Consider the following 17,878-nt stretch of genomic DNA (forward strand, 5'->3'; position numbering starts at 1 on the left):
CTTCTTGTTAGAAGGTCATAACACAAAGTTTACAGCAGTCGCTTTTCTCTGGGCCACTTACTGGATCACCCTATTTTATCTTTAAGTACTTCTGTAATAAGTCCCCCTCCCCCCACCGCCAACCCCCAGAACAGGCCAAGGGACCAAGGATTCCGAGTTTTTATTCTACTCAGAGTCCCAATTTGGAGTGGGTATTAGTAAAACTGTCCACAGATCACCGTGTAAGTCTATTCGTTATTGCCGTCTTTGTGTTGAGAGACTTTTGCTTATTAAACGAGGTGACAGCTTTGACTTTCTTCAGACCACAGGGACTCCAGGTGGCTGCCCTAAACAGTCTTCATAGTTCGGGTTTTCTGTTTATATGGTACCCGGTCACCATCAGCTTTTGTCTTCAGCTGCAGCTAATTTGTCTTCCTCTCGAACCAGCAGGGAGAAGGGGAGGGAACAGGACTCCCGGCGGACGGTGACACCTCCTCGACATCAGGTCCACCCCAGCCCGCCCTCCGGAGCGGGGCGGGAGGAATCACTGCTCCCGCTAGCGGGGAAAGAGCCCCCAGCCCGCACCGCCGGGCCAGTGGGGGGCAGGGGGGAGGGGGCGCGGGGGGGGGCGCGGGAGGAAGGGGCAGGTTGGCAGCCGACCCCGACCCACCCCCGGGGACCTGAAAAGGCCGAAAGGGGGCAGACGCGGGAGCGGGGTGCAGAGGGAAAAGTGAGGCGTGTCCCCCGAGCCTCGGGCGGCGGGGCTGGGCAGTGGGCCCCCGCGGGCTCCCAGCTCCCGCCGGCTCCCGCCCAAGGGGAGGAGAAGGAACCAGATGGGCGGGTTCAAGCGTCGGCGGCAGCGGCGGGCTCGGGGCCGCCGGCTCCTCCCCGCGAGTGCGCCCGTCCGCCGCTCGCTGCGCTGAGGCAGTGCGGCGGCGGGCGCGCCAGGCTGCCGCCCTGCGCCCCGGCCGCGGCCATGCCCCGGCCCCGATAGCGCGCCTGCCGCAGCCCGCGCCCCGCCGCCCGCGCCCCGCAGCCGCGCGGCTCCGCGCCCGCCGCCGCCTCTTCAATGGGCAACCTGCTCGGCGGGGTCAGCTTCCGCGAGCCCACCACCGTGGAGGACTGCGACTCCACCTGGCAGACGGACTCGGAGCCCGAGCCCGAGCCCGAGCCCGAGGAGCCGGGGTCCGGCGGCGGCGGCGGCGAGGGCCCGGGGCAGGAGCCCGCGCAGCCCGCGGAGCGAGCCGGCGGGCGTTCCCGCGCCAGCCCCGCGCCGGACGAGGACGCCGAGGTGGCGCGCGCCGAGCAGGTACGCGGCCCCGTCGTGGCCTCGGGCTGGGCCGGGGCGCCCTCGCGCCGGCGCCGGGAGGAAGGACATCGCCCGCGAGAGGACCGAGCGCCCGGCTGCCTGCGCGCGGAGGCCGGGGGCGCGGGGCGGCCGTTCACCCCGCGAGGCGGTCCCCGCGGTGCCGCCCGCCGCCCCGCACACTCGGCGGCCTGCGGTGGCCTTGGGCGTCGCGGTCCGGTCGCCGCCAGCAGGGGGCCCGACCGTGGGCAGGACGAGGAAGTCCCCCAAGGCAGAACCCAACTCCAGTGGGTGTTGCTCTGCCTCTGCAGCGCAGCTGGACGTGGCGACGGTGGGGTGGGAGGAACCTGTCTAAAAATAGAGGGTTGTGGAAACCGGTCTAGAACGTGTTATCGGTAAAAAATTACCCAGAATAAGGTGGGACTGCAGTTGATCAGTAGCAAGCACTCTCCCCTACAGGGGGGTCTAAAGCCTCTAAAATATTGTAGGAGGTCCCCCATCCGAAGTTAAAACGTCACAGTTTTTCCCTAAGTAAGGCCTTCCAACCGAGTTCAGGCCACTCTTCAGAATCTTATTACACCCAGAAAACTTGTTGATCCAACTGTGGTTAAATCATTTTACCTAATACAGTTTGGATGAGAGCTTAGTAAAGAGGTAAATGTCCCATTTAATCTTTGATGGAACTGAGAATAATTCAGAAAACTTTAAAAAGGAGGAACTGTATAGCTAACCCTCTGAGGAAGTGTGCACCGTGGCGCGTTCAAGGTTTGCTCTGCATTGGGCCTCCTCTGTCAACTGGGAACAACGAGAGTGAAAACAATGGAGCTCAAAGTCACAAGTGACCACAGCGTTCTTTGCTGGAGGAGAGGAATCACCTCCTAAGTACTACGGCTAAGGCTGCCTCATACAGCTCGTTGATCATCTGTGTTTAGGTCAGGAGGAAACATAAAGTATTCGTGCTGCCTCTGTGCTAAAGGAGTTACTTCAATTAGCTGCAGTTTGGGGGTGGGGTGGGAGTTGCTGTTTTTAAGTCTCATTTTAGAGAAAACAAGCCTAGAGAGAAGCTTGCTCACGATCAGAGAGAGAATGATGCAAACCCAGGTATACCTATCACCAATGTCAAAATCTTTAACCTGTTGAAATTATAAATATTCTTATGTCCCTTGTGTTCTGGTTTGCTGCTGGGTCATTTTGCATTGTGAATTCAAGCCCCGGAAAGTACTAGACCACTGTATTGCGTGTTTTTCCCTTCCACTTGTCTCCCAATTAATTAACCTAAAGAAGTTTTGGTTATCAAAACACATCAGGTCCATCTTTGTAAACCAGTTTGATAATTAATATTTCAATCAGTTGATTGCAACACCAGCCCTCCCTTTTTTCCTTTAATGATTAATTTTTCTTGTTGGTATCACCATCTAACTTCTACTTTTTTATTTTGCTTTTGACTATCAACCCTATTTGTTCCCCACTCCAGATAGTCAATTCATTTGCAAGTACTACTGGAGCCACCTTTAAAATATATCTCAAACTGACTACTACTCGCCACCTCCTATTTGACAAGTGATGGTGCCATTAACTCAGATGGGGAAGTCTAGGGAGAAAGCAGCTTCAGAGTGTACATCAAAAATTCTCTTGAGTTTGATACTCTATTGCATATCAAACTTGAGTAGTTAATTACATCTGCAAAAGGAACCCCAGTCCAAAACTGGAGTCCTCAGTGTGTACGATTGGTGGTATTTACAGGCCTGGCTGGTGTGGCTCAGTGGATGGAATGCCAGCCTGTGAACCAAAGGGTCGCCGGTTTGATTCCCAGTCAGGGCACATGCCCAGGTCGGCAGGTCAGGACCCCAGCTGAGGGCACACGAGAGGCAACCACACATTGATGTTTCTCTTCCACTCTCTCCCTCCCTTCCCCTCTTTGTAAAAATAAATAAATAAAATCTTAAAAGATTGGTGGTATTTAAAGTCATGCAAAGATACCAGGTCATCAAGGAGTGATGAAGAATGACGCCTAAGCCTAGGGCTCTCTTCAGTTTAGAGCACGTGAAGAGGAGGAGGAGCCGAAGGGACTGACAAGGGGTGCACAATGAGGTAGGAAGAAAACCAGGGGAGATGTGTTACCTGACAGTGTTTCAGGAAGTTGGGAGGCGTTGTTTGGCGCATAGCTGCTCAGAGGTCCCCTGAGTTGAGCGCTGAGACAGTAATCGTTTGGTGAGATGGAGATTTACTAATGATGTTCACAAGCGCTGTTCTGATGGCATGCTGAGGATCCCATCAAAAGCCTGGTTGGGATGGGTCATGGGAGAACAGAAGAGAGACAGGGAGTATGCACAGCTCTTTGGTTGTTTTACTATAAAAGGGAGAAGAACTATGAATCTGCAATTAAGGGGGGATTTGGATCAAGGAAGGTTGTGTATGTTTAAGATTACAGATGCTACAGCATGTTTGCTGAGGAGAATGAGCCTGAAGAGAAGGAAATTTTGATGATACAGGTACTAGGAACAATTGTTAAGGAACGAAATCTTTGCCTGAGCAGTTGAAAAGGGCTGGGATTGAGAGTGCAAAAGGAGCAGAAGTTGGAGGAGCAGGGATGGATGCTGGCAGGTTGGTACATTTAGAAGTTGAAGGGGGCAGTCGTTCTCGCGGTGACCCAGGGCATTAGGTAGGGCACGAGTCATTACCTTCATTTCACATACAATAAAACTAAGATTCAGTTAAGTGATTTGCTTAACGCCTCACAAATAAGCAGCAGAGTTGAGACTGAGCCCAAGTCTCCTGCTTCCAAGTCTTGGGCTGTTGAAATTATACCAAAGTTTCTGTAGGGATCCCTTACTTTTAGTGGAGCCGAAATTGATTTGTACCTAATTAGTTGTACTGTGAGCTCAGATCACAGGATTCTGGTTGTTTTCCTGTCATTGAGCTCTGGGTTCCTTTGAACTTCTCTAAGCCTGGGTTACCTTGTTTCTAAGATGGAAACACTAATACCTGCCAATGAGGTGTGTTAAAGAATCAAATGAAATAATATACATGTAAATGCTTTGTAAATGCAAAAGTGCTTTCTATACAAATGTAGAATGATGATTCATATGGTTGTAGCTCAGACTAAATAGATTCTGAAACTTGCTAGGCAGAGCTATTTTGAAATGTGTGGCAAGGAGCAGAATTTAAACTTTTCCTTGCTTATGTAACATGATAGAGTAGCTAATGTTGAACATCAGAGAATGTGGTATTAAGGTATCTCTGTACTTGTAGTAATAGTGAGAATCACACCACTTCAAAAATGTTCAAAAATTGCTTACAGGAGACCGGTCTCAGTACGGAGGGGTAGGGGACGATGAGAAAAGGATCGTCCTTGTCGTCAGTCTCATTGTCCTGAGACACCCTGGATGGGAAGCACTTGCACATTCTAGTACTATGTAGTGTACACATGGAATGTAAATCGATTACATTGATCTACATCTTATATTGAAAAAATTACTTCATGGTGGTGGGTATTTTCTTCAGAATATAAATAGTATGAATAAATTACTACATATAAGTCATTACAATCTGAAGCTCATTCCATTTGAGAGCTTTTCATTTACATCTGTGTATATATTTTAAATTTGCTAGTTTATATTACATTGTGTTATCAGTGAATCAACAGATTATTCATGCCTTTGTGTACTTATTATGGTGCTATGAAGGATGGCGTTTAGAAAGCCTTTTAGTTTGTTTTAAAAGCCTCTTTTTTCTTACATGAATTACTTGATTCCCAAATGAAGCTAAATGTTGCAAAGTTAATGACAATTTTCTATGTAGCATTGATTTATTTTACTTTTTTTTTAGTATCATGTACAGTATTCTAAAATAAGTTTCGTCATAGAAACACTTGTGTGACCTATGGTAAAATATATGTCTTAAATTTATTTTGAGTTCTATTTCTGATGGATATTGATCTATAACATTTAGCCTCTATATGCTTTTGGTGAGTAATAAAGTTTGTTATTTAGTAAAACACCTTAGGACAAATGTTACTGGGTTTAAAGCAGGAAGATGGAATGCCAACAAATGTTAGTGAACAATATTAGAAGAACATTATAATATTTTTAGTAATCTGGACGGCTCGATACTTTTTAGGCTTTTTTATGGATGTTCATTGTTTTATGTTTGTTCAGGAAATTTCTCAGTGAAATTATCTTGCTTCAACCTGCGAATGGAATCTCACTTTTTATTTTAGGGTGCTGATTCCACGGAAGCAACTGCCAAACCAAAGAGAAGTTTTTATGCTGCGAGGGATTTGTACAAATATCGACACCAGTACCCAGTAAGATATGGAATGCTTTTTTTCCTAAAATGATTATAAAATATTTCCCTTGCGTTTTTCTTAATCTGTGGCCAATCAACAAACACGCAAGAAGGATCTTTGTGCTTTTTAAAATATGTCCGTATGCTGGAGATTGATTTATTTTTTCCTTTAGCAGAACTTCAAAGATATCCGATATCAAAATGACTTGAGCAATCTTCGCTTTTATAAGAATAAAATTCCATTTAAGCCAGATGGTGAGTAATCTGCTACATTGGTAAGAAGCAAAGTCTAAATAATAAGTACAACTAGTTATTCTTGATTTATTCCATGGTCGGTACATTCTCAATGCACCTGTTTGTGGACTGGATTGATTTTGCTGTGCAATCTGATGTGTCCTCACCGTCCGAGACCTGAGACTTCTTGGTATCCACTTGGCAAATTGTGTTGGAATAACTGCGCATACCTTCCCACCACCTGGTTACAGCGGCTATTATCTGAAAAGTAGCAGGGGCCATTATTGTGAGTAGAAAGCAGAGGACATTTTTAAAACCATTTTTAAAATCTAAAAATATTTTTAGAATATTAGGGATTTTAGAGATCAAACTCAGCTTCCTCATTTAAAATATAAGGTCACGAGGTCTTACATCCGGAGTGACTGACTTGTCGGGCCACTTCATTGTGGAGTTGGGTCTAGGTTCCAGAGTTCAGTACTCTTTCCATGGTGCTGTACCTGAGAATTATGTAGAACATAATTGAAAAGTGATGTTTATGTTAGAATTAACTTTGCTGTAGACTTTCAGATTCAGGAGTCAGGGAACTATAGCAACCCCAGTTCAGTATTCCAGTATCCTGCCTGGGAAGGGAGCTGCTACATATACAGTTGGTCTCCATTCAGCTCTGCCAAATAACTTGTCCCCTTCACAACTCCACAATTGCCCTCCTAGATCTTTTCTTTTTTTTTTTTTCTTAAATTTTTTTTTAAATTTTTTATTGTTACTCAATTACAGTTGTATGCCTTTTCTCCCCATCCCTCCACCCCACCCCAGTTGAACCCACCTCTCTCCCCCACCTCCACCCTCCCCCTTGATTTTGTCCGTGTGTCCTTTATAGTAGTTCCTGTAATCCCCTCTCCTCACTGTCCCCTCCCCACCCCCCCTTGACTATTGTTAGATTGCTCTTAACTCGGTAGGTTTAGAAAAGATCTTAAAATATAACCAGAGACATTGAAGTTAAGATCTTTTCTAAACCTACCGTGAAAGGATGTGTATTTCAGTGAGGCACCATGCTGTGATTCATGGTGGGCTGCTAATTTTATCCTGGTCAAACCAGCAAAGCTGGCTTCTCTCCTTAACAACCCTTATCTCCCTGAGGGGACAAAATGGCCCTGGCTTTTGCCCTTTGCTCTCAGTGGAAATTGAGCCAAAACCACAGCAATGTGAATCAGGAACACGGGTCTTGCATCGCAGAACTTTAAGTGGCAGGACCTTGCCTCTTTGGCGAGCTTAAGTGGAGGAAGGATATCTAAAGGCTGGGTGGAGTGTTTGGAGGAGGAACTCGCCTTCTGTGAGTTGAGAAGCACACCAGCTGGGAGGTAGGACTTAACATTGCTGAAATGGCCAGACCCTCATGTCTTTAATAAACTTGCTAGTGTCCCCAAAACTGCTCTGATTTGGAAGGAAACCTCTGGGTTAAAATGCTCTGTTGTATTTACTAATTATAGAAACACACATTATTTTTTACTAATTGAAATAATGTTAAATAAACTATGATTTTTTTTTTAAATTTGGGGTAAGAAAACTTTTTGAGGAAATGCAATGATAGATTGTTAATTTGACTCTGATTTGAATTTACTAAAATTTTCCTAAAGGAATACCTTCAAATAGTAAAAACATTGAACACAGAGATGTGATAGTATGTAACCAAATTACTTTTGTATTTCTAATAGTGGGTTTATGTAGGTGGTAGTAACTTAAAGGAATAACTTTAAGCAATGCATTCATTTTTCTTATAATCTTTGTCACAAAATTTATTTGGAAATCTTGTAAGATAGGTGGAGGTCAGAAATTTTAGCTAAGGTCACATAAAATGTTGTTCTAGTTTATTAAATATAAATGACCTCAACTCACACACTTTCCTCCCTAATATGTATACATACACACACATATATGACAGTAAGCATAAGCCTGTAATAATGTATTTTACTCATCAAATAGGATGAGGGGCAGTTGGAAGGGAAAACAGATGGGAAACTATGGAGGTAAATGGTTTAAACATGCTGGTGAAGCCAATAGGATGATTCAAAATACAACTTTTTACCAAACCTTTTCAGAATGACCCTCTACTAAAAACAGGTGATTTCTGGAGGAAACAAAAATGAGTTATGTTTAGAGAAATATTACGTTGTGCTTTTTTTCTATAAGAGTGACTAAATGGCTGAATAGACCATTGAAGGGACCTTGACAGATTGAAATGGGAGGATTTTGTTATAATAAGTTCTTAGAGGGCAGGTGTGTCCAACCTGTGGCCCGCAGGCCGCATGTGGCCAGGATGCCTATGAATGTGGCTCAACACAAAATCGTAAATTTACTTAAAACATTACGAGATTTTTTGTGTGTGTGATTATGTGTCATAATGTCTTTAATGTGTGGCCCAAGGCAATTATTCTTACAGTGTGGCCCAGAGATGCCAAAACGCTGGACACCCCTGTTAGGGGAATAATGGAATGTGGTAAAGAGGGCTTACTTTTTGAAACCAGAAAGACCTGTGTTCTATTTCTACATTTATTCTTTTATTAGTGTGTGACTTTGAACAAATCATACAATTTCCTCATTAGTAAAATGGAGATAGTAACACTGCTTTGGGAGAGTTCTGTGAAGATTAAGGTAGATCATATATATATACACACATATGTATGTATATCGGTACCATATGTATATGTATGTATATATTCATCATACATTGAATATAATATGGGCCCAACATATAGTAGGTACTCAACACCTTTTTCTTTCATTTTTTTACTACTCCTTTTCTTTCTTCTTTTTCCTTGCTTGTCTCCTTCTCTTTCTCTTCCTCCCTCCTTTCTTTTTCCTTGGGATTCATTTCAATTTGATCCTATCTGGTATTTATAGAATTACATGACTCTTTGGGGCAGGGACTGTATTCTGAACTTTTTCTGTACAGGGCCAGATAGTAAATATCTTCAGCTTTGTGGGCCATGTGGTCTCTGTTGCAACTGCTAAACTCTGCTGTTCTAGTGTAAATACATAAATGAATTTTATTCCTTTGTGTATGGCTGTGTTCCAGTAAAACTTCACTTATAAAACAACTGTCAGACCATACTTTGCCAACCTCTACTTGAGAGTAAAACTGTTCAATAGAACTTTCTGCAATTTGAGGTGTCGCTTAAAAATAAATTAGGCTTATTATGTAACTAAGTATATGGCATAGGGAATTCATCTTTTAAAAGCCTTATTCTTGACTTCCAGCCAAGATAGAGGCGTAGGTAGATACACTTTACCTCCTCGCACAACCAAAAGAAGGACAACAACAAATTTAAAAATAAAAAACAACCATAACTGCCAGAAAATCAAACTTTATGGAAATCCGACAACCAAAGAGTTAAAGAAGAAACATTCATCCAGCCTGGTAGGAGGGGGCAGAGACAGGCAGCTGGGCAGAGAGGACTTGTGGTGAGGTGGTGGCTGGAGGATCTGGTTGGGCAAGGCAGCATCTGGCAGACTGGAACGGGCAAGGTGGTGGCTGGGAGACCAGGTGGTCCCACATTTGTGTGTGGATAACTGGGAAGAACAACTAGGGAGTGACGCAGACCCTGCCACCCAGGGTTCCAGTACAGGGAAATAAAGCCTCCAAAGCCTCTGGTGGTAAAAAGCTATGGGGGCTGCAGTGGCGGGAGAAACTCCCAGCCTCACAGGAGAGTTTGCTGGAGAGACCCACAGGGCCCTAGAATGTACACAAACCACCCCTCTAGGGATCAGCACCAGAAGGGTCTAATTTGCTTGTGGGAAGCTGGGGAAGTGACTGAAAGCCAGCTGAGAGCCAAGCAAGCAGCATTGATCCTGCTCTGCCCCTCCCCCACATACAGCGCTGCAACACAGCAACCTGGGTTGCCCCGCCCTGGAGAACACCTAAGGATCCACCCCTTACAATGAAACAGCTGCCCCAAGACAAAAAAAAATATGGCCCTAATGAAAGAACAGATCAAAGCTGCAAGAATAGAACTAAGCTATGAAGAGATAACTAACCTATCAGATGCAGAGTTCAAAACATTGGTAATCAGGATGCTCACAGAAATGGTTGAGTATGGTTGTAAAATGGAGGAAAAAGTGAAGGCTATGCAAAGTGAAATGAAGAGAAATGTACAGGGAACCAACAGTAAAGGGAAGGAAATCTGGACTCTTCATCAACAATTTGGATCAGAAGGATGAAAGAAACATTCAACCGGAACAGAATGAAGAAACAAAAATTCAAAAAAATGAGAGACTTGGGAACCTCTGGGACAACTTGAAATGTTCCAACATCTGAATCATAGGGGTGCCAGAAGGAGAAGATGAAGACAAAGAAATTGAAAACTTATTTGAAAAAATAATAGAAGGAAACTTCCTTAATCTGGCACAGGAAATAGACTTCCAGGAAATCCAGGAAGCTCAGAGTTCCAAAGAAGTTGGACCTAAAGAGGGCCACACCAAGACACATCACAATTACATTAGGCAAGATTAAAGATAAGGAGAGAATCTTAAAAAGCAGCAGGAGAAAAGGAGACAGTTACCTACATTCCTATAAGACTATCAGCTGATTTCTCAAAAGAAACCTTGCAGGCAAGGAAGGACTGGAAAGAAGTATTCCAAGTCATGAAAGGCAAGGACCTACATCCAAGATTGCTCTATCCAGCAAAGCTATCATTTAGAATGGAAGGGCAAATAGAGTGCTTCCCAGATAAGGTAAAGTTAAAGGAGTTCATCATCACCAAGCCCTTATATGAAATGTTAAAAGGACTTACCTGAGAAAAAGAAGATAAAAAATATGAACAGTAAAATGACAACAAACTCACAGCTATCAACAATTGAACAAAAAAAAAATCACCCCAAAACGAAAACAAACTAAGCAAACAACTAGAACAGGAACAGAATCACAGAAATGGAGATCACATGGAGGGTTATCAGTGGGGAGTGGGTGGGGAGAGAGGGTGAAAACGTACAGGGAATAAGTAGCATAAATGGTAGGTACAAAATAGACAGCGGGAGATTAAGAATAGTATAGGAAATAGAGAAGCCAAAGAACTTACATGTACGACCCATGGACATGAACAAAGGGGAGGGAATGGTGGTGGGAGGGGGGGTGGAGGGTGGAGGGTAACAAAAGGGGAAAAAATGGGACAACTGTAATAGCATAATCAATAAAGTATATTAAAAAAATAAAAAAGCCTCATTCTTGAGTGCTGTCATTAATATCTTAAAAGTTTTAATATAAAGCTTAAGTGAAAAAATGCCTTTAACAATGTTTTAAATGTCTCATTCACTTTCTAAATATTTACTCCTTAGGTGTTTACATTGAAGAAGTTCTAAATAAGTGGAAAGGAGATTATGAAAAGCTGGAGCACAACCACACTTACATTCAATGGTCAGTCACATGTTATCTGTCTTGAACCACGTCCTGTTTAATCATGTATGCTTTCCAGACCACATTAATATAGATGTGTTATTTTTCTAAAAAATAGGCTTTTTCCCCTGAGAGAACAAGGCTTGAACTTTTATGCTAAAGAACTAACTACATATGAAATTGAGGTAATGCAAATTCATTTTATTTTATATGAGATGGCCAAATAATATTGCTATTTTATTAGCCTGGTAACTACTGAATCATTTCAGCTGACTTTTTTCTTTTCATTAGGAATTTAAAAAAACAAAAGAAGCAATTAGAAGATTTCTCCTGGCTTATAAAATGATGTTAGAATTTTTTGGAATAAAACTGATTGATAAAACTGGAAATGTCGCTCGGGCTGTTAACTGGCAGGAAAGGTTTCAGCATCTGAATGAGTAAGTAAAGCCCTTGCCGGCTGTCCATCAGGCCAGCACGTTCCTTTCCCATGGTTGGGATTCTCTGTGGAACAGACACAACTAGCAGATGGAGCCAGGGATTTGAATCCAGAAGCTCATCTGAAATGCATCTTATTCTCTGCTCCATATTCGAAAACAAAACAGAACAACAAAAAAGAAGGAAATTCCAAGTAGGAATCTGGCTATTCAGCCTCAAGCTGTTTCTTCCTGTAACATGTCCACTGCCCACAGCCAGTGTGGCCTCTTTCCCTTTCTACGCCCTGTGTCTTGGCATTTATCCTTACTGTCTGTGTTTAGTTTTCCGAATCCTGTCTACTAGGTTGTAAACTTCTTGTGGCACAGTCTGCTCCTCAAGCATCGTGTCTTAGATTACGTCCATGAATTAATCCTATGACATAAAAATCATTTTGTAAGGCTAAGATGCTATCATACATTTTTCTTAAACAAGAGGGAACATTAGAGCCTTTGCTATTTAGGTCAAAAACAAAGGTCATTTTTGGTTAATAAATCTCAAAAGCTATGAAGGAAATTTTAACAGTTTATTTGGATTTGATTTGCTTTCTTTTGCTGAGATATTTATAACTTTCATTAATACTTATATCTAAAGTTGATTTTACATGCAAGCTGGCTTTTGTCCTTTTAATTATAGGGTGACTTCTGAGACCTGGACTATAAAATCAACAGCTTTAAAGCATTTTTTTTTAGCACATGTTAATTAGCTGAACTGGGCAAGTACTAAAAGAAAAAAATTTTTAAATTACATAAGAAAATTTTACTTGTCCAAAACAAATCAGAATTTTGTGCACCAATTAACTAAGATGTTTGTGTGTTTCTGGAACTTTCATCTCGCTTTAGTAAAATAAGTATTAATGTTTAAACCTTTCTTTTACTTATTAGTTATAATGAACACTATTAAAATGGTGGCTTGTATTAAAATACTGAAGATACGGGCACAAAGCTTAATGGTCCTGATTAGAAGACCCACTGACTCATAAATCAGGTTAAATTTGAATTAGATGGGCCACCTAAAGCAGAAGTATATGAACCTCTGCCTAAGCCATGCAGGTAGCTAGCTCTGGACAAAGTTTCTAAGCACCTATGTCATACTGTCAAAGAAAGCAGTATATAGGTGGCCCGTTGACCTGCAGGATGGCAGAAGTAAATCTTTGGAGAGGATTGGATAGTACCTCATCTTTCATGTACTCAAGTTTATCGTTTTAGAAAATCTCTGTCTCCAGATTGTTTTTGGTTGGAATAGCAATCTTGTTTAGCAGATGTTTGTTGAATGAATAAATGATGAAGGACATATGTTTGTCAGCTTAAATCCTTCTTGGGGTTATATTGTCAGATCCTTTAACTGATAGCTCCAAACAGCCCTTATGAAAGTTTTAGTTAAATGTTCTCCTGGGCTGAGTCGGGAGGGCAGCCTGCACTAGTTGTCACATCTCACTTCTCTGCGTCATCAGCTCCCTTGCCTTCCACCACCCATCAGGTTTGTTTCCTTTCCCTGGTTATTGAATAGAGCTTTTCCAGCTGTGAACTGCCTTAAAATCGTCCAGAAAACAACTTTCCTTTGAGGTTTATTTACCAAAAAAATTATATTGACTAGATTTGAACAAATTATAGGGGATTATAGGAAGACTTCTATTCCATTTTCTTTCTTCAATTGGTTTCTTTTCTGATTTATCCTTAAATGTCATAATTTACTTGTGTTTTAATCTGTATGCTATCTTGAGCTTGTTAGAGTAGGTGGGGAGCTGAATTTATTTATAATAGCCCAGCAGACAAAGAGTATTGACTGAAAGTGGGACGAAATAATGTTCAGTGAAAAAGTGACCATGACTAAACGAAGTGATAAATTTTCAAACGTGACACTACCAGTCACTAATATGTATTTCCAGTTTTATTTGTGATCACCTTAGATGACTGAGCCGTATTTTAGACTCTGGAATCTCCTCTACCTTTTCTTTTCTTTTTTTCTTCATTTTTTAAAAAATTTGTTTTTCCACCTTTTATTTTCTGTTTCCTGGTTCTTGCCTTTTGCATATTCTCTCTTCTCCTGCTTGGTCTTCCTGACAATGTGAGCCCTTACCTCTGTCTGCAGTCCAGCAACTCTGGCTTATCTGGGGTATAACCCCTAAGCCTGCTGATAGTATTAGGAGGGTTTTAGCTACTCTTCTTTCTTCCGTTTTGTCTTATTTGTGACGTTTATTTCAAATCATAATGAAACACCCAATTTATTTTCTTATATAACTTTGTTCTGTAATCCTGATCTTTATTCTCTTCAACCCAAGTTTTTGTTCTTTTCCACTATTACATAAATATTTTTAATTGGAAAATGTGTAGATATAGACACACGTGTACAGAAATTTTATTTTGGCCGTTCGTCTTGCATTGGATATGTGAAATTAAGCCGGTTGCAAATATAGCACATTTTGTTGTGCCATATAACATCATTAATATTTAAAAAAATATTCTTTTACTTTTCCATGCTTCTCTTTATTGTAGATTTATGAAGCTGATGTTGCCCAAGAGTTTTATCACTAACTTTTTAGAGTATACAGAATCTAACAACTAAACCTAACAACTAAGTTAATTCTGCCATTAATGGCACATTGTCTTAACTTCAGCCAAATTTGTATTGTCTCAAAATACCCTTACTTCCCAACTGTAATAAAGTACAGATTCATAAGACTGAAATATAATCTGTGCTATGTTTCATCCTTTGCCTTCAGAGAGTTGAATATTAAGATGATAATACTTTTTTGGTAAATATCCTGAAGGATGGTGACAATAAAAACTGTTGGACTTCTCTTTTCTAGTGTTTGGTTAACTCAAATCCTTAAGGTTTTTGTTTTGTCCAAACTCTTTTGTTAAGTTGTAAGATCCTGGAACCACTCCCTTGTTTCCTTCAACTAACTCATTAACATTCCATTCTTCCCAAATAATTTGCTACTTAGTTCGAAGTGAAATACTCCAAGCACTTTTGGAAGCCAGTACAGGTATATGCAACGCTTGTATAAAGTATAGGTTTTAGGAAGTTAGAAATAACTGATGGTTATGGTTGTGTTGGAATATTGGGGAAACAAATAAGCTGGGCTGTTATTGACAACACCTAGTTGCTAAACGTACCTAAAGATTCCTTTAGGATGCAGCCAGGCATGTGTAACAAGGCAACTAACTATTGGGCTGAGTGAAGTGGGGGAGGTAGATCGTGCATTGTGACAGAACCGGATTGGGAAGCATTCATCTGAATGGCCTTAGTATTGGGACAGAGGAGAAAGATGATAGTGCAATCTGGGGAACAAGGTGTTTTTGGAATCAGCGTCTTTGGAAGGAAATTTTAAATATCTCTGATAGGGAAAGAGGAAGAGAGGCCAGAGATGGAAAAGGATTAAGTTATTAAGTTGGAATTAGGTACAAATGTGGTGGCTCTTAATACCAGATTTTAAAATAATAACATTAATGTTAAATGCTATCTATTATTTATTGAGTTCTATGCCGCCTGCATATTTATCAATGCATTTGGTTCTTACAACAGTGCAGTGAAGTTCAGCAAATGGGGATACGAGCCTTAGTGAGCCATGGTCATTTCACATGTCCGTGAGTGAGTGGCAGAGCCAGGGTGGAAATGCAGGTCTGACTCCAAAGCCCTGCTCCTCACCGTTAAACTATTCTCTGCTAAACAAGTCAGTGTTGCATCTTTTGTCAGAATCGTTCTAGCAAGGTCGAGTGGTTTTTTGCTGCTCTCCTTAGGAGTTGACTAATGTGGTAGATTTTGCTGACCAGCCGATAGTACAGATCACACCATTCAGTTAGTAGCTAATACTGTGTTTGGGTTTTGTATCGGTTCTCTGTGCGAGGTACACTACATTGCTGTTGCTGCAAATAAATACTGTAGCAGATCACTCATCCTCAGTATATTTAAGAAACAAACAGCAATTCAACAGCAATGGGAATAAATTTTAATCGAAATTATTTTTCAAATATGAAGAACTTAAGAAACAAGGAGAATGTATATTATATGTTTGAGTTGCATTTGAATTAACATTACATTGAGGTATAAGGGTTTAATACCTTCTAATTTATTTTTCTTAATGGTGTCTCTAATATGACTTTTAGTAAAGTCATTACAAGGCTTATTTCCATGGCTTCAAGTTCCACAAAAAATATTTCCTGAGTAGTTTTTATTCCCCTGCCTTCCACCTGGTTCCCTGCCCCCTCATGTTATTCAATCTTCTCTTCTAGGTCCCAGCACAACTACTTAAGAATCACCCGTATTCTTAAAAGCCTTGGTGAGCTTGGATATGAAAGTTTTAAATCTCCTCTTGTAAAATTTATTCTTCATGAAACTCTCGTGGAAAATACTATTCCCAATATTAAACAGAGCGCTCTGGAGTATTTTGTTTATACAATTAGAGACAGAAGAGAGAGGAGAAAGCTCCTGCGGTTCGCCCAGAAACATTACACGCCTTCAGAGAATTTTATCTGGGGGCCACCCAGGAAAGAAGAGTCAGAAGGAAGCAAAGCCCAGAAAATGCCTTCCCCTCCCACCTCCAGTCATAACAGTCAGACTTCTATGCACAAGAAATCTAAGGACTCCAAAAATTCCTCCTCAGCTGCTCATGTAAATAGCAAAACAGCAGAAGAAAAAAAAGTGGCACCTAGAGATCCTGGAGAAGAGGTGGAGAGGCCCAGTGCAGAGCCCAGCAGTGAGGCTGCCCCGCCCAGGAGCACAGAGAAGGGTGGGAACGCCGGAAATTCAAATTCTCAACCAGAAAAAACAACCAGTGATCCCACAGAGGAAAAGGAGAGTGCATTGCCTCCTGAAGAAGGCGAAGAAGGTGGAAATCCTAACAAAGACTGTGAAAATCCTGGAAATGCAGGTTCTCAGGATGATGTACTGTCACAGTGAATTATCAGAAACCCACCAACCTGGTTAGGTTAGGGCGGGGGAAGTTGCTGTGCAGCCGATCCTAGAGAATAGAGGTCGTGTTTCACACTGTAGCCATCTGTTTGTGAGTTATGTCGTCAGCATTTCATTGTGTGGTTTTTATTTTGGATGGCAATAAGTTTAGTAAGATGTTTTAAGATAAAACCCAACAAACGTGTTCTGTAACACTTTTAGGATGTGAGTCTACAAATTCTGTATACAATAATTATTTTCCAATTATTTTTATGTATCTGGAAATAGTCCTGTAGTATTTGGAATATCAAATAGATTCTGTCGAGAGATTACAGTCCACCTGACGAAAACCAAGAGGATAATTTCATTATGTTGCCACACCTTTGACCGTTTTATGGGTTAATTATTTTTAAGCTGGAAGAATTGGGTCTTCTCAAATGTAATCAGAAAGTAATTTGGATTTGTTTTATTACAACAGCTCAACATGTTTATTTCGACATTCTGATAGATGAAATGGATATCTCCGGGAAGCTATAATCCCGCCAGCCCCTGGGTCAGTCTTGCTGCCTTTCCCTCCCTCCTCTCTGCACTTACCCTCCTCCAGGCCTCCTCATCCTCGGCCAGCACGTGCGTTCCTCCTGTGCATTCAGGTGAACTCCGGTACTGAAGTTGAAATGGAACAGAGGGGAACTTTCAACTGTATGATTTCAAGAATTTGCTTTGCTTGAAACAATAAAATTGTTTTCTGTATTAAGTGCTTAAATTTTTTTGTTTTTGATGCAAAAGTCCAAGAAAAGAATTTTGCCTTCTGTGGCTGTTCCATATAAATTTGGTGCTTGTTTCTGAATGTAAATGACTAAAGAATTAACAAATAAGAAAGGAAATTATTAATTTTTAAAAGGCATACCTCTTGCACTGGCAACAAGGCAGTGGTCCCTAAAACCAGGAATATCTCAATGTTATATGGATCTTCTTTCAAAAGAATTACAACTTGTTGCATTTCTAAGTTGGCAAACCTTGAAATTGAGAACAGACTTGAAATACCATGTATTCGGTTTTAATAAGCACCTAATGTGTTCATATTGGTCCAGAGCAAATAATTTTATTTCTTGTAATGTTTTAACTAATTGTAATTACACATCAGGAAAAATCAGAAACACTGTGGTGAGAACTTCAAAGTATGCATACAAATACACTTAAAGCAATGAATAGGAAAGAATTTTTCATTTTATTTTTAGAAAAAAATTGGCTTTTGTGTGTCTCTAAGGCTTTTGAGAAAAGTACTATTTACTTTACCCCCCAGGGAATGTTTACTGTCCTGT

At 41.4% G+C, this 17,878-nt stretch overlaps 1 protein-coding gene across 2 annotated transcripts; it reads left to right on the forward strand.

The window, feature by feature from the left end:
- The first annotated feature begins 737 nt into the window (after nucleotides 1-737).
- On the forward strand, nucleotides 738-17,310 carry OGFRL1 (opioid growth factor receptor like 1). 2 transcript variants are annotated; one of them, XM_053913836.2, is made up of 7 exons: nucleotides 738-1,288; nucleotides 5,505-5,591; nucleotides 5,746-5,827; nucleotides 11,135-11,213; nucleotides 11,311-11,377; nucleotides 11,484-11,629; nucleotides 15,899-17,310. In XM_053913836.2, the coding sequence occupies exons 1-7, from the start codon at nucleotides 1,049-1,051 to the stop codon at nucleotides 16,563-16,565; spliced, it is 1,368 nt and encodes a 455-aa protein (XP_053769811.1). In that variant the 5' UTR covers nucleotides 738-1,048; the 3' UTR covers nucleotides 16,566-17,310. The 2 variants fall into 2 exon arrangements, with proteins under 2 accessions (XP_053769811.1, XP_053769812.1); XM_053913837.2 differs by having other exon boundaries at nucleotides 741-1,288; nucleotides 5,749-5,827.
- Nucleotides 17,311-17,878: the final 568 nt, after the last annotated feature.

Source organism: Desmodus rotundus, chromosome 11 (assembly GCF_022682495.2).
Source record: "Desmodus rotundus isolate HL8 chromosome 11, HLdesRot8A.1, whole genome shotgun sequence".
NCBI classification, from domain to species: domain Eukaryota; kingdom Metazoa; phylum Chordata; class Mammalia; order Chiroptera; family Phyllostomidae; genus Desmodus; species Desmodus rotundus.